Below are 12263 nucleotides of genomic sequence, written 5' to 3' on the forward strand. Positions count from 1 at the left end.
GGTTTCTTGGCCACGGTCGCAACTTCCTCGATCACTTCTTCTTTTGGCTTCTCTTTAGGCAGCTCCACTACGGTCTCCGGTACCGCTTCCTTCTCCTTTGGAACCTCGAACACGGCGGTTGGCGTTTCTTCTACCGGTTTCGGTTTTGGTTTGAACGTAACCGGTTTCTCCTCTTCAGGCCACGCAAACTCTTCCTCTTCTGCGGGTTTTTCTTCGACGGGTTTGACCTCTTCCGGCTTTTTAGCTGGTTTCAGTTCTTCTTCCGTGACCTTTGTTTCCACTTCTTCTGTCTTTTCAGTTCGGGTTCGTTTTGTTACCCGCTCACGTTTCAAGCGCTCTGCTTCGGTTTCCTCGATCGGTTTCTCCTCGGGGGATTCGACAACCGTTGTGGGCGTCTCTTTCGGTTTCGTGACAATCGACACCTCTTCAGCTACTTCTTCCGGGGCAGGTGCAGCTTCACGTTTCGGAGCATCTTTTGGCAACGTAAAGGCTGCTTCCTCAGGAGCAACTTCTTTTCCGGTTTCCTTGACAGGTGCAAATGCGACCTCTGTAGTCACGTCCTCGGTTACAGCTTCCTTTTCTTTCGGTTTCGCTGGTTTCAGCTGCACCTCGGCGGCTGGCTGTTCTTCGGTGACGATTTTGGGTTTTGGCTTCTTAGCGATCTTTTCCACCGTTTCCTCCACCGGTTTGACTTCGGGGGCTTTTTCTTCCGGTAACGTCGGCTTTCGAACCGGTTTGGGAGCTTCCTCCTCTGGCCACCGGAATTCTTCCTCTTTTTCTTCCACGGTTTCTTCAACCACCGTTGATATCACCTCAGGAACAATGATTTCTTCCACTACTGGAATTTTTGGAACCGGCTTTTCCGGCTTCTCTTTTTTCACTGTCACTTCTTCCTTCACTTCCTCGATGGTTTCTTCTTCTTTCGTGGGTTTCGGTTTTTCAAATACCGCTTCGACCTCTTTAGTTTCCGGTACCTGTTGTTGCTCTAATTCAGCGGAAACTTCGACTTCTTCGATTTCTTCCTTAACCGGTATTTTTGGTTTCAACACCATTGCCGCAATTGGCTGTTCCTCTTCTTCGGCAACTGGTTTCGGTTTGCGCTTCTTAATAACGGCCGCTTCTTCCGCGACCTCTGGTTTAGTCGGCAGTTCCTCTTTCGCCTCGAAGAACTCTTCCACTTCCTCCTCCGGTTTCTCTTCCGGAACAGTGAGCTTTTGAAGTACCTGCACGGTTTCCACTTCTTCCGGTTTCTCTTCCGGTTTCGGTCGGGGTTTCAGTTTAACGGACTCTTCTTCCGCGGATTCCGACGTCTCCTCAACGGGTGTTTCGGGCTTTGCCGGTACCGTGACCATCTCCGTTTCCTCTACCGTGGCTTCTTCGACTTCATGTTCTTGGCGTAACGACACCTTTCGTTCGGTGGCACTAACGGACAGTGTCTCTGGAACCTGCTCAACTGACTCTTTTTCGGGGACTTCAACTTTTTCAGTGGTTTCAGAAGGCAACGGTTTCCCGGTGGTGGTTTCCAGTTCCTTGACTGGTTTCTCCGTCGGTCTCGCTTCCTCTTCCGGTGACGGGAGCTCTTCGGTGCTGGCCAGCTGCTCTTTTTCCGTTCCCGCCGCAAACGATTCGTAGAAATTCAGGTCGATCTGTGGGGCTTCGTCTTCCGGGATCTCAACGATTTCCTCCGTCATCGACACATCTTCGGTGTCAAATTTCGACTCGGAGACAGAAAACTGTTGGTAGTCTTCAATGATCACCGGCACTTCTTCGATGCGCACCCGGCGTCGGGCACGTTGTTCTTCAGGTATGTCCACACCGACCAACGTGTCCTGAGAAACACGGCGCAGATCTTCAGCGGCGGAAGTGGTCTCCCAAATGTTGTCCTCGATCTCTGCCAGACTATCTTCTTCGCGTTCGTACTCGATTTCTTCTTCTTCACCGACTTTCGAGTCAAGTTCAATAGCGGCTTCAATGCTGGTGGAGACTTCTGGCGCCGGGGTCTTCGGTGCGGCTAAGAATAACTTCTCTTCAGCTTCCTCTTCTTCTTGCGGTTTGGGTGCCGGTTTTGGCTTCCGACCCAAACTGACCGCCGCTTCTTCTACAATTTCCGGGACAGTTTCCTCAGGTTTCGTGGGGATTTCCATAACGGCCTCCGTGGTCTTTTCTTCCGGCACAGATGGTTTGCGTTTGCGAAGCTTGACCTTTTGTTCTTCCACAATTTCCGGTTTTTCCTCCTGAACCACGGTCTCAGTTGGCTTCTGCACCGTAACTTCTTCCGTAACCGGTTGAGCTAACTCGCTGGTTGCAGATTCGGTGACAGATTCCTTGTAAGCCGGCTTTTGTTCTTCGACCGTAAACTGTTCTTCTACGACCGTCTCCGTAATCGCCGTAGTGGTTTCTGCAGAAATCTCGGCCGTTTCCTGCGTGACCTCTTCAATAGTCACGCTTTCCCGTTCTTCCACTGTCTCTTCCGTTACGGCTTCCTTAACCGGCTTATCTTCCCGCATGACTGCTTCTTCTGTGACTTTTGACCGTGCAAAAGTGACCTCCTCTTCCACCGTTTCTTCAGTAACTTCTTGTGGCAGCTTCTTTGGTTTGAACACAGCGACTTCTTCGACGGACTCCTGCACCACTTCCTCCTTAGTTGTCTTCTTCTGCTTGAACACCGCTTCTTCTTCAACTGTCTTCTCGGTCACTTCTTCTGTAACAGTCATTTTTGGCTTAAAAACAGCCTCCTCCGAAACCGTTTCTGTTTCTTCTTTGACCGGTTTCTTGGGTTTCAAGATGGCCTGCTCTTCAACCGTCTCCTCCACTGTCTCTTTTTTAACCGGCCTTTTCGGTTTAAATACTGTTTCTTCTTCCGTTATCTCTTCGGTGACTTCTTCTTTCGTAACCGTCTTTGGTTTGAAAACCGCCGTTTCTTCAGCTACTTCGTCTGTGACCTCTTCTTCAATCGGTTTCTTCGGTTTGAATACCGCCTCTTCTGTGACGGTTTCTTCGACCATCTCTTCCGGTACTCGTTTAACCGGCTTAAAAACGGCTTCTTCTTCCACCGTCTCCTCGGTTACTTCTTCGGTCACCTTCTTTTTCGGCTTTAACACCGCTTTTTCTCCCACAACTTCTTCGACCACTTCTTCTTTAACAGGTTTCCTTGGCTTAAAGACGGCTTCTTCTTCGATAACTTCAGGCGTGATTTCCTCTTCTGCCGGTTTCTTTGGTTTCAGAATAACCTCTTCTTCGACAATTTCTTCCGTTACGGTTTCTTCAACCGTTTTCTTAGGCTTAAAGAGGGCCGTTTCTTCAACGATCTCTTCGGTGAGCTCGGTTTTCCCTTCCTTTTTCGGTTTGAAAACGGCTTTTTCTTCTACGATTTCCTCAACAACCTCTTCGGTTACCGGCTTTTTCGGTTTAAAGACTGCTTCTTCGACGACCGTTTCTTCAACTTCTTCCTTGGGAGCTTTCGGCTTAAGCACAACTTGCTCTTCCACTACTTCTTCGGTGACCTCTTCTTTTACAGGTTTCTTCCGTTTAAAGACCGCTTCTTCTTCCACAATCTCCTCCGTGATCTCTTCTTTCACTTCCTTCTTGGGCTTAAACACTGCCTCTTCAACGACTTCCTCTGTGATTTCCTCCGTCACCGGTTTTTGAGGCTTGAACACCACTTCTTCAGTGACCTCTTCGATGGTCTCCTCTGTCACCTCTTTTTTCGGTTTGATTACGACTTCCTCTTGAACAGTTTCTTCGAGTACCTCTTTCTTGACCGGCTTCTTGGGTTTTAACACGGCTTCTTCTTCGACAGTTTCCTCTGCTACCTCTTCGGCTACCGGTTTCTTGGGCTTGAAAATAGCGTGTTCTTCAACAGTCTCCTCGGTGACCTCTTCTTTTAGTGGTTTTTTCGGTTTAAACACGGCTTCTTCAACGGTTTCTTCCGTTGTTTCTTCGGTTACCGGTTTCTTCGGTTTAAAAACAACCTCCTCTTCAACAATCTCTTCAGTGACCTCTTCCTTTACTGGCTTTTTCGGCTTGAATACCGCTTCTTCTACCACAGTTTCTTCCGTGACCTCTTCGGTTACCGGCTTCTTGGGCTTGAAAACAGCGTGTTCTTCAACAATTTCTTCTGTGATCTCCTCTTTCACAGGCTTTTTAGGTTTGAAGACCGCTTCTTCTTCAATGACTTCTTCTGGGTTTTTGGCCAACGATATTTTTGTTTCTTGAATAGATTCTTCCAAAAGCTCTTCCTCTGGTACTTCTCTCGAGGGAAGCTCCAAAATTTCCAGTTCAACGGCTAAATCCTTCGGTCGCTGCGGTTTCTTAACAACCTTCGTTTCTTCCGGTTGTACAGTGGTCACTATCGGCATGATTTCTTCCGTAACCTCGGGCATTGCCTTTTCCTCAATTTTTCCGTAATAATTTCGTTAATCGTCGTTTCTTCTGGTACCACGGTGGATTCCGGTGACTGCACCACCTGCTTTTCAGCAACCGCTTCGCCCAGTTGTTCGGTAGTGCCCTTTGGTGTAATTTCTTCTTTTTCTTCAGACCGAACTTCTGTCACTGTTGTTTCTTCCGTCACCATGGTCATTCCTGGTGTCTCCGCCGGTATCGTTTCGGTAACAGCGGTGGGGAGCTCTTCCTCCGTTACTTCCGGTTTCACCTCTTCTTTCTTGGTAATAATATCCGCAATTGTCTCTTCCTCAGTAACTAACGACGTTATCGGGGTTTCTGCCGGTTTCTTCTCCAAGGAGATTTTCGTTTCCGGTACTTCGACGGTTTCAGGAGCAACTTTTTCCTTTTCGGGCTGTTCCACTTGGACAAAACCGACGGTCTCAACATGTTCCTCGGTAACCGCCGGTACACCGGTCTTCTCAATCGACACATCAAAGGCCGTCTCGATTTCCGTCGTCTCTACCGGCTTCTTGAAGAAGGCTTCGGCTGTGGTGTCTTCCGGTACTTCTTCCTTCATCCTGAGTTTCGGCTTCGGCCGCTTTACGGTTTCTTCGGTGGGAATTTCGAACGGGATCTCTTCAATTTCCCCTTTGGTAATTTTCTCAATCAATTCCTCCACATCGATTTCGACTGTTTCTGGCACTTCTTCTACGGGCTTCTTTTCTTCCGTCGCTTCCGTCAGTGGTTTCTGCGGAACTGTTTCCACCGCGACCTCTTCGGTAACCGGTTGCTCTTTCTCGTAAACCGTGGTAACATCTGTCTCGGTTGTGGTGAACGCTTCTCTCGGAACGGTAACCTTGACAGACTTTTCTTCCGTCGTAACCGTTGAAACGGACTGGTCAAGCGGTGCTTTCTCCGTAACTTCGACGGTTGCGGTTTCTTCAACCGGCGTTTCTTTCTCATAAGCGGTAGTCACTTCCGTCTCGGTTGCTGTCACCTGTTCCTTCGGGACCGTAACGGTGAACGGTTGCTCCTCACTCGTCACCGTCGTTACCGGCCGACCGAACCCCTCCGTCTCGATTACAGTGGTTGCCTCCGTTTCCGTAACCGGCACTCCTTCCTCGGCGGTGGTCACATACGTCTCCGTGGTTTCCTTTAATTCAATCTCCGCAGTCTCCTCTTCGACCACCGGTTTCTTCGGCCGAATAAACAACGCTTCCGCCTCCGGTTGTTCAAGCTCGATTTCTACCGGTTTCTCGGGTTTGGGTTTGACGGCGAATTCCGCTTCCGGTACTTCTTCCTCCACCGTGATCTTCTTCTTGGGTTTCAGCTTGACCTTTTCTTCGATTTCCTCTTTTACAACGGTTTCTTCGATCTGTTCCTCTACGATTTCTTCTTTGACCGGAACGACGACTGTCGACGTCTCTTCGGTAACGGTTTCAGTAGGCTGCGCGGTTACCAGAGTCTCCTCGATTCGCGTTTCTTCGGCGGTTACCTCGGGCTTTTCGGGAGCGGTGATTTCGCCGGCACTGACAGATGGTGTTTCTTCCGTTGCTGTTTCCGGTTTTGATAGCTCGACCGTGGTTACCGTTTTCTCTATGTGTTCTTCTTCGGGTTTCTTTGGTTTGAATACGAATTCTTCTTCGGTTTCAATCGTCTTCTCAACCTAATCAAAAACATTAAAATTTAAATTTATTTTAGATTGATAAAAATATCAATTTCTTTTAAATTAAATGGCGACAAAAACTCTTTTGCGCCCGTGATTATAAAAACCGGTGACCTTTAATAACACTATTTTATAAATAATTTAAACTCTCTTATTGAAAAAAATTGATAAAAATAGTATTATTAATTAGAGTATTATGCTGAGATTAATGATTACCTTAAATTCAGCAGTTTCTTCAGTAATTTCCTCCACCCGTTCTTTCGGTTTGGTGATGGCGAATTCCGCTTCTGGCGCCGCTTCCTCCTGTGCCTTCGGCTTCTTGCGGCGAATCGCCACTTTCTCCTCTTCGGTCACTTCCTCCACGGTAACACTGGGTTTCTCCGGCGCGACAACGCTCGTCGATTCCAGCACCAACGGCGCAACCGGCACTGCTGGTTGCAGCGCTTCCGGCGTTTCGGTTACCTCCACAGTCTCTGGTTTATCTTCCTCCACTACCACCTCTTCGACCGTTGTAGTCTCCGCTTCGGTTATACGCGTCTCGGCAGTCTGCTGTGGTAGTTGGGGTACTTCCGGAACTGTTGGTACTTCCCGCGTCTCGCCTTCATGGACGATGGCGGCTATGGGAACGGCCGGTTGCATAACGTCAGGGATTTCTGAAGGCTGCGCGATTTCTTTGGTTACTGCTTCCTGTGTGATTTCTTCCGTGGTTACTGTTTCGGGTACCACGGTTTCACTCTCGGCGCTCTTTTCTGGGACTTCCTCGACCGGCTTCTCCACTTTCGGTATTTCCGGTGCGGTGACCTTTTCACTTTCGTGGACGACCGGAACGATGGGCACCGCTGGTTGCAGCATCTCCGGCGTTTCGGATGGAACCGCTTCTTCGGTTTCCGCTACATCAGATGATACTTCGGTTACCGACGGCAATTCCGGTGCCTCGGTTACGTCAAGTTCGGCAGTCTTTTCTTCCAATGTAACCGGCTTTTCGGGAGCGGTTATCGTCGTCGTTTCCAGAACTGTCGGTGCTACCGGCACCGCTGGTTGCAGTCGCTCCGGAATTTCCAACCGCTGAATTTGTTCTTCGACTGGCTTTTCTGGTACGACTTCGTCCACCGTTGGTGCTTCTTCCGCTTCCGTTACCAACATTTCCGCAGTCTTTTCGGGAATCTCCTCTTTTACCGGTTTCTTTTTAGCTATCTTTATTTGTTCTTCTACGCCGAAAGTCTCAGTTACCGTTGTTTCTTCAGTGACCTCGGTAGCTTTCCGTTTCATTAATGCGGTTTCCGTTACCACCTCCTCTTCTTCCGTTACCTTCATTCGTGGCTTAAGTTTCGCTTTCTTGACTTCTTCGATTTCCACTTTCTCTTCGGTTACTGGTTGCACGATAGTTTCCGTCTCGGCTGCTTCCGTTACCGATGGTGTTGCCGTTACAGTTTCCTCGATAACTTCGGTGGTGGTAGTCGCTTCCGGCTGCTCCGGCATCACAATTTCTTTAACGACCGTCTCAGTGATCGTTTCAGTTTCTTCTTCCGATTTCTTGGTTTCGAGCGGTACAACGGTCTCCGCTTCAACTTCTTCAACCGGCTTCGGTTTGGGCTTAAACATAATTTCTTCCTCCACTTCACTCGGCTGGACTTCGAATTCTACGGTTTCCGGTTTCTTTGAAATTTCAAACGCGGCCTCCGTCGGCGCTTCAACCGGCTTCAGCGGTTTCTTTTTCTTAATTGCTACCGCGGTTTCCTCAACGGTTTCAACGTCTTCGGTCACAGTGGTCTCCGTCTCAACGGTAATAGTTTCCGTTTCTAAAGCCTCAGTCGTCGTGGGAACGCCGCGTTGAATTTCTTCAACAGTTTCTTGTATTTCCACTTGTTCCGGTTTTGTTTCTTTGGTAGTGACTTCTCTTACTGTGGTTTCCGTGATTTTCTCCTCAGTTTCTTCCGGTTGCTTCATTAAATTTTCCACTGTTATCACTTCCACCGGCTTCTCTTTCGGTTTCATAGAGACTTTTTCTTCCGTTACCGTTTCTGTGATTTCAAACTCGGAAACTTCCGGTTTGCGCTGCACTTCAAAGGTCACTTCTTCCGGTGTTTCCTGTGGTTTGAGCGGTTTCTTGCGCCGAACTGCCGTCACCTCTTCGGCTTCCGTTGTCTCTTCGATTATTTCTTTGACCGGTACCACTACAGTTTCTGTTTCAAGTGTTGAAGTTTCGCTTGGAATACCAACTCCGATTTCTTCCGTTACTTCTGTAATCACGGTTTCGGCGGGCTGGACACTCGGTGTTTCGGCTTCCGTGACGCTGGTCTCGGTGACCGTTTCCGACACTTCCTCGGGTTTCTTAGTTTCCAGCGGAACTACAACTTCAGCTTCTTCTTCGACCGGCTTCTTCTTTGGTTTCAGTGTAATTTCTCCTTCTGTCGGTTGCGGCATTTCCAGTTCGACTGTTTCCGGTTTCCGGGGTATTTCAAAAGCCGCCTCCGGTGCTTCTTCGATAACCTTTGGTTTCTTTTTCTTCAACATCACTTCCTCTTTGATCTCTTCGGTCGTCTCCACGACTTCGGTCACTTTCGGAACTTCTGTTACAACGGTTTCAGTCTCCAGTGTCTCGGTTTCGGCAGGTACACCTTGTCCAGTTTCTTCTGTTACTTCGGTCAATGTCGCTTCCGTTGGTGCCATCGGTGTGGTCTCGTATTCTTCCGTTATTGAAGTTGTAACTGTGGTTTCTTTTTCTTCTGGCTTTTGCGTTTCGAGTGGTACTTTCGGGACTTCCACAACGACTGTCTCGGTCTCCATGGTTTTTGTCTCTGTTGGCACACCGTGCTCAATCTCCTCAGCAATCTCAGTCACAGTGGTTTTAGAGGGTGCCACCGGCTTTACTTCATACTCTTCAACGGTTATTGTTTCGGTTTCTTCCTTCGTTTCGGGTTTCGGCACGGTAACAACCGTCGTCTGTGCGGTTGTAACGGTCTCTGCAGTGGACATGCCAAATTCTTCCGTGACCTTTTCGGCGATGGTTTCTGTTTCTGGTAACGGCGCCGTAACCGTTGTTGTCATCTCCTCTTGTGTCACTTCCGTCACCGTCTCTTCGGGCTTCTCAACCGGGATCTCTGATGGCTTGCGCTCTACGGCGCGCATCACCACCTGCTCTTCAATGTCCATGCTCGGCTTCGACAGTTCCACGCTGATCTCTTCCACGGTCTCCTTCAGTTTCTGAACAGTTACCACGGTCTCTTCCATGATTTCCTTTTTCCGGGGTTTCTTCAGTGGCACAACTTCTTCGGTTTCACTGACCGGTAGCTCGACGGTTTCGGTCTCAGCGACTTCCACCGGTACTGGTGCCACCGTTTCCATAATCTCTTCGACTTCTGTAACGGTCGTTTCTTCTGTAACCACCGGGGTAATTTCTTCCACAACCGGTTTTTCTATAATTTCCTCACGCTCTTCCGGAATTTCCTCTTTCGGCGCTTCTTCCTTCGGTACCGTATGCACAAACGTGGTCTCTTCAACCGTTTCCGTTACGGTGATCTCCGCCTGCGTGACCTCTTCCGGTTTCGGAGCAACGAACACCATTTCCTCCTGGACTTCCTCCACGACCTTTGGTTTCTTCTTCAGCTTTACCTGCTCTTCGGCCACTTCTTCCACAGTGGTAACGGTCTCGGTCGACTCGGTTACCTTTTCGGGTGTTTCCGGGATTTCGATGCGGAAGGTTTCGTTGATGATGGGCACGATTGGGACGGCTGGTTGTGCCAGTTCCGGAAGGGTTTCCTCCGTGACCTTCTCCAGAGCCGGCTGCTCACCGGTCACTTCTTCTGGAGTTTCTTTGGACATTTCGGGTACTGCTGATTGTTCCGGCACCCTTGGGGCGGTGCTAACGCGACGCGCTTCTATCGCTTCGGCTGTCGGCAGGTCCTCGTCGCGGCGTTCGACAACCGTCAAAATTTCCGGCACCGGTGCAATTACGTCTTCGGCTGCGCTAGTCACGACGGTAACTTCCTCTGTAGTAGCAGTTTCTGAAACAAATATTCCAATTTAGTCAGACTTCAATTTAAAAAAATTAATTTATAAAATTAAGCAAATTATTTAGAAAAAATAAGAACGGTAAATTTAGTCACAAATTTAAATAAAAATTTGATTAAAAAATTTAATTTTTCCCAAAAACATTTAAAATAAATCTGAAATACCGGTATTTGTTCTTGAAAAAACTGATTTTTTGAAAGTTTAGAAAACGAGTACGCAGATAAAGATGTTAAACTAAAACTCATATTATATAAGTGATTTTATTTTAACAATTTATTTTGGTTGAATTCGGTTTCTTACCTTCGGTTGGTTGGACTTTCTTTTCTAGCGTAATAATCTCTTCCACAACTTCCGGCTTCAATTCGAATCGCTCCGTCACCACTTGCTCTTCGACTTTCTGTTCCAAAGTAACTGTAGTGACCTCTTCGGTAACCTTCGGCTGCAGCGTTACCACCTCTTCCACTGGTTTCGGTTTACGCGCGATCTTCACGCTTTCTACTTCTTCCTCAACCGGAACCGGGACTTCCGGTGCCTCTTCCACCGTAACCTGGACGGTATCGGCAAACTCCATCGGCGCAATGATCTCGGCCTTCTCCAACGGCAGCGACTCCACCGGGGCGGCGACATCGGCGTGCACAGGCGCCGGCACCACTTCGGTGACGTCCACCGTTGTTACGGTCGTCTCTTCTTCACCCGGTACCTTCTCCTCCGATTCTGGTTTCAGTGTAACCACTTCATCCACCTTCTCTTCGGTGGTAATTTGAAACTCTACCGTCTCCGGTTTTGTCGGGATGACCAACTGTTCCGTCACTTCTTCTTCGGTGACAATCGTCTTGGGCTTCGGTTTCACCTTTGTCACCACTTCGGTGATCTCTTCCTTGGTCACGGTCTCGGTTCCTTGTTCGGTTACTTCGGGACCGACTTCCACTGTAACCATTTCCGGGAGCTGCACCCCCGTGGCGGTTTCCGTTTCCACAGCCGGCACCGATTTCTTGCGCGTTTCTTCGGTTTCTAATTTTGTAATCATTTCTGGTAACAGCGCTGGAGTGACACCTTTCTCGTGCGTCACCAGTTCCGGTTGTTCGACCGGGACGGGCTGCTCGGTAACAATCTCTGTCGGCGCCACTTCCTCGACGACGGTTGTCTCGGTGGGTGCGATTTCCTTCGGCGCCACCACTTCTTCCACCGGTTTCTCCGGTACTTCTTCCCGGACGACGGTTTCCAGTAGCTGCTCCACTTCCGTGACGGTAACAATCTCTTCGACCTTCTCCACCGGTTTTTCTTGAGATTCTTCCACGACCGTCTCGGTGACCGTTTCGGTGATCTCCGTAGTAATCTTCTCCACTGGCGCCGTTTCCGGTAAGGTCTCAATGACCTTTTCTTCCGGTACTTCCTCTTTCGGCTGTTCCGCCACGACCACCTGGGTGACCTCCACGGGGACCTCTACTTCGGAGATCTTGGCGACATCCTCATCGCGTGGAACGATGATATCCACGTCCGGGACGGTCACTTCCAGTTTATCCTCGGTAATGTCGTGTGTCGCTATGATATGTTTTTCTTCAATCGGTACCGGCTGTTCGATGACGGCGGTTACCGTCTCCATGACACTGACCGCCGGCACCATTTCAGCGGTGAACTTCTCCGGCACTTCTTCCTCGGTAAAGGTCTCCGTTACCACCGTCTCGGTTACGGTCTCGGTAATGGTTTCCACGGTGGGTGTTTCTTCGGTAACGGTGGGAACAGCTTCTTTCGGCGCTTCTTGCGGAACGGTGGGAACAGTTTCCGCTGGTTTGACAACGGTCTCAGTTCCTTCGAAAGGTGTCTGGGTCGGTACGGCTTCGGAGAGTTCGAATTCCTCGGTGATGATGATTTCCTCCTCGGTGATGGTGGTGGCTTGGCTGAATTCGGTTTCGGTTTCTTCCGGTAACTGCAGGATCTCCACTTGCGCGCTGGACATGGCCATACCCAGGTCGTTTCGGGCGGTGCATGTTACCACGCCTGAAACGAGAACAAGTCGGCTTGAAAGGCCGGGCAATGTTCGATGGAGAAGCAAGAAAAGCACTCAAAAATATGAAATTAAAATGTCTGTTAAATTAACTTTAAAACTAATAATATATATATTGCTTGGTATTATGACTGTATAATAATAATTTGAAATACCAGAAACGTTTTCATACTCAAGATATAGTTATTTACTAAACTT

The 12263-nt window shown here is 48.9% G+C and overlaps 3 protein-coding genes across 3 annotated transcripts in view; 2 read left to right on the top strand and 1 right to left on the bottom strand.

The window, feature by feature from the left end:
* Nucleotides 1–54: 54 nt before the first annotated feature.
* Nucleotides 55–691, top strand: LOC129597190 (uncharacterized; the record flags this gene model as incomplete). Its single annotated transcript, XM_055494657.1, has 3 exons — nucleotides 55–148; nucleotides 533–615; nucleotides 659–691. Coding segments are annotated over 3 exons (210 nt in total), but the record flags the coding sequence as incomplete, so codon positions are not given.
* Nucleotides 692–2504: 1813 nt separating this feature from the next.
* On the top strand, nucleotides 2505–3648 carry LOC129597191 (uncharacterized). Its single transcript, XM_055494658.1, has 2 exons — nucleotides 2505–2691; nucleotides 3415–3648. The coding sequence occupies exons 1-2, from the start codon at nucleotides 2506–2508 to the stop codon at nucleotides 3646–3648; spliced, it is 420 nt and encodes a 139-aa protein (XP_055350633.1). The 5' UTR covers nucleotide 2505.
* A 572-nt stretch (nucleotides 3649–4220) lies between these two features.
* LOC129597192 (titin-like) overlaps nucleotides 4221–12263 on the bottom strand; it is a 44743-nt gene continuing 36700 nt past the window's right edge. The window contains exons 15-17 of the mRNA XM_055494659.1: nucleotides 10361–12058; nucleotides 6266–10053; nucleotides 4221–6049 (exon numbers count right to left, since the gene is read on the bottom strand). Of these exons, the coding sequence (XP_055350634.1) occupies nucleotides 4349–6049; nucleotides 6266–10053; nucleotides 10361–12058 (7187 nt within the window). The 3' untranslated portion in view covers nucleotides 4221–4348. The remainder of the gene's footprint in view (nucleotides 6050–6265; nucleotides 10054–10360; nucleotides 12059–12263) is intronic.

The sequence above is a fragment of the Paramacrobiotus metropolitanus genome, unplaced genomic scaffold (genome assembly GCF_019649055.1).
Source record: "Paramacrobiotus metropolitanus isolate TYO unplaced genomic scaffold, Prichtersi_v1.0 Parri_scaffold0000101, whole genome shotgun sequence".
Taxonomy (NCBI): domain Eukaryota; kingdom Metazoa; phylum Tardigrada; class Eutardigrada; order Parachela; family Macrobiotidae; genus Paramacrobiotus; species Paramacrobiotus metropolitanus.

Bases quoted from the DNA above. Each gene is read 5' to 3' on its own strand.
- LOC129597191 (XM_055494658.1), top strand. From the start codon at position 2,506: ATGACTGCTTCTTCTGTGACTTTTGACCGTGCAAAAGTGACCTCCTCT. The intron at 2,692-3,414 runs GTCACTTCTTCT...TTCGGTTTAAAG, and splicing joins CTTCTTCAACTGTCTTCTCG to ACTGCTTCTTCGACGACCGT.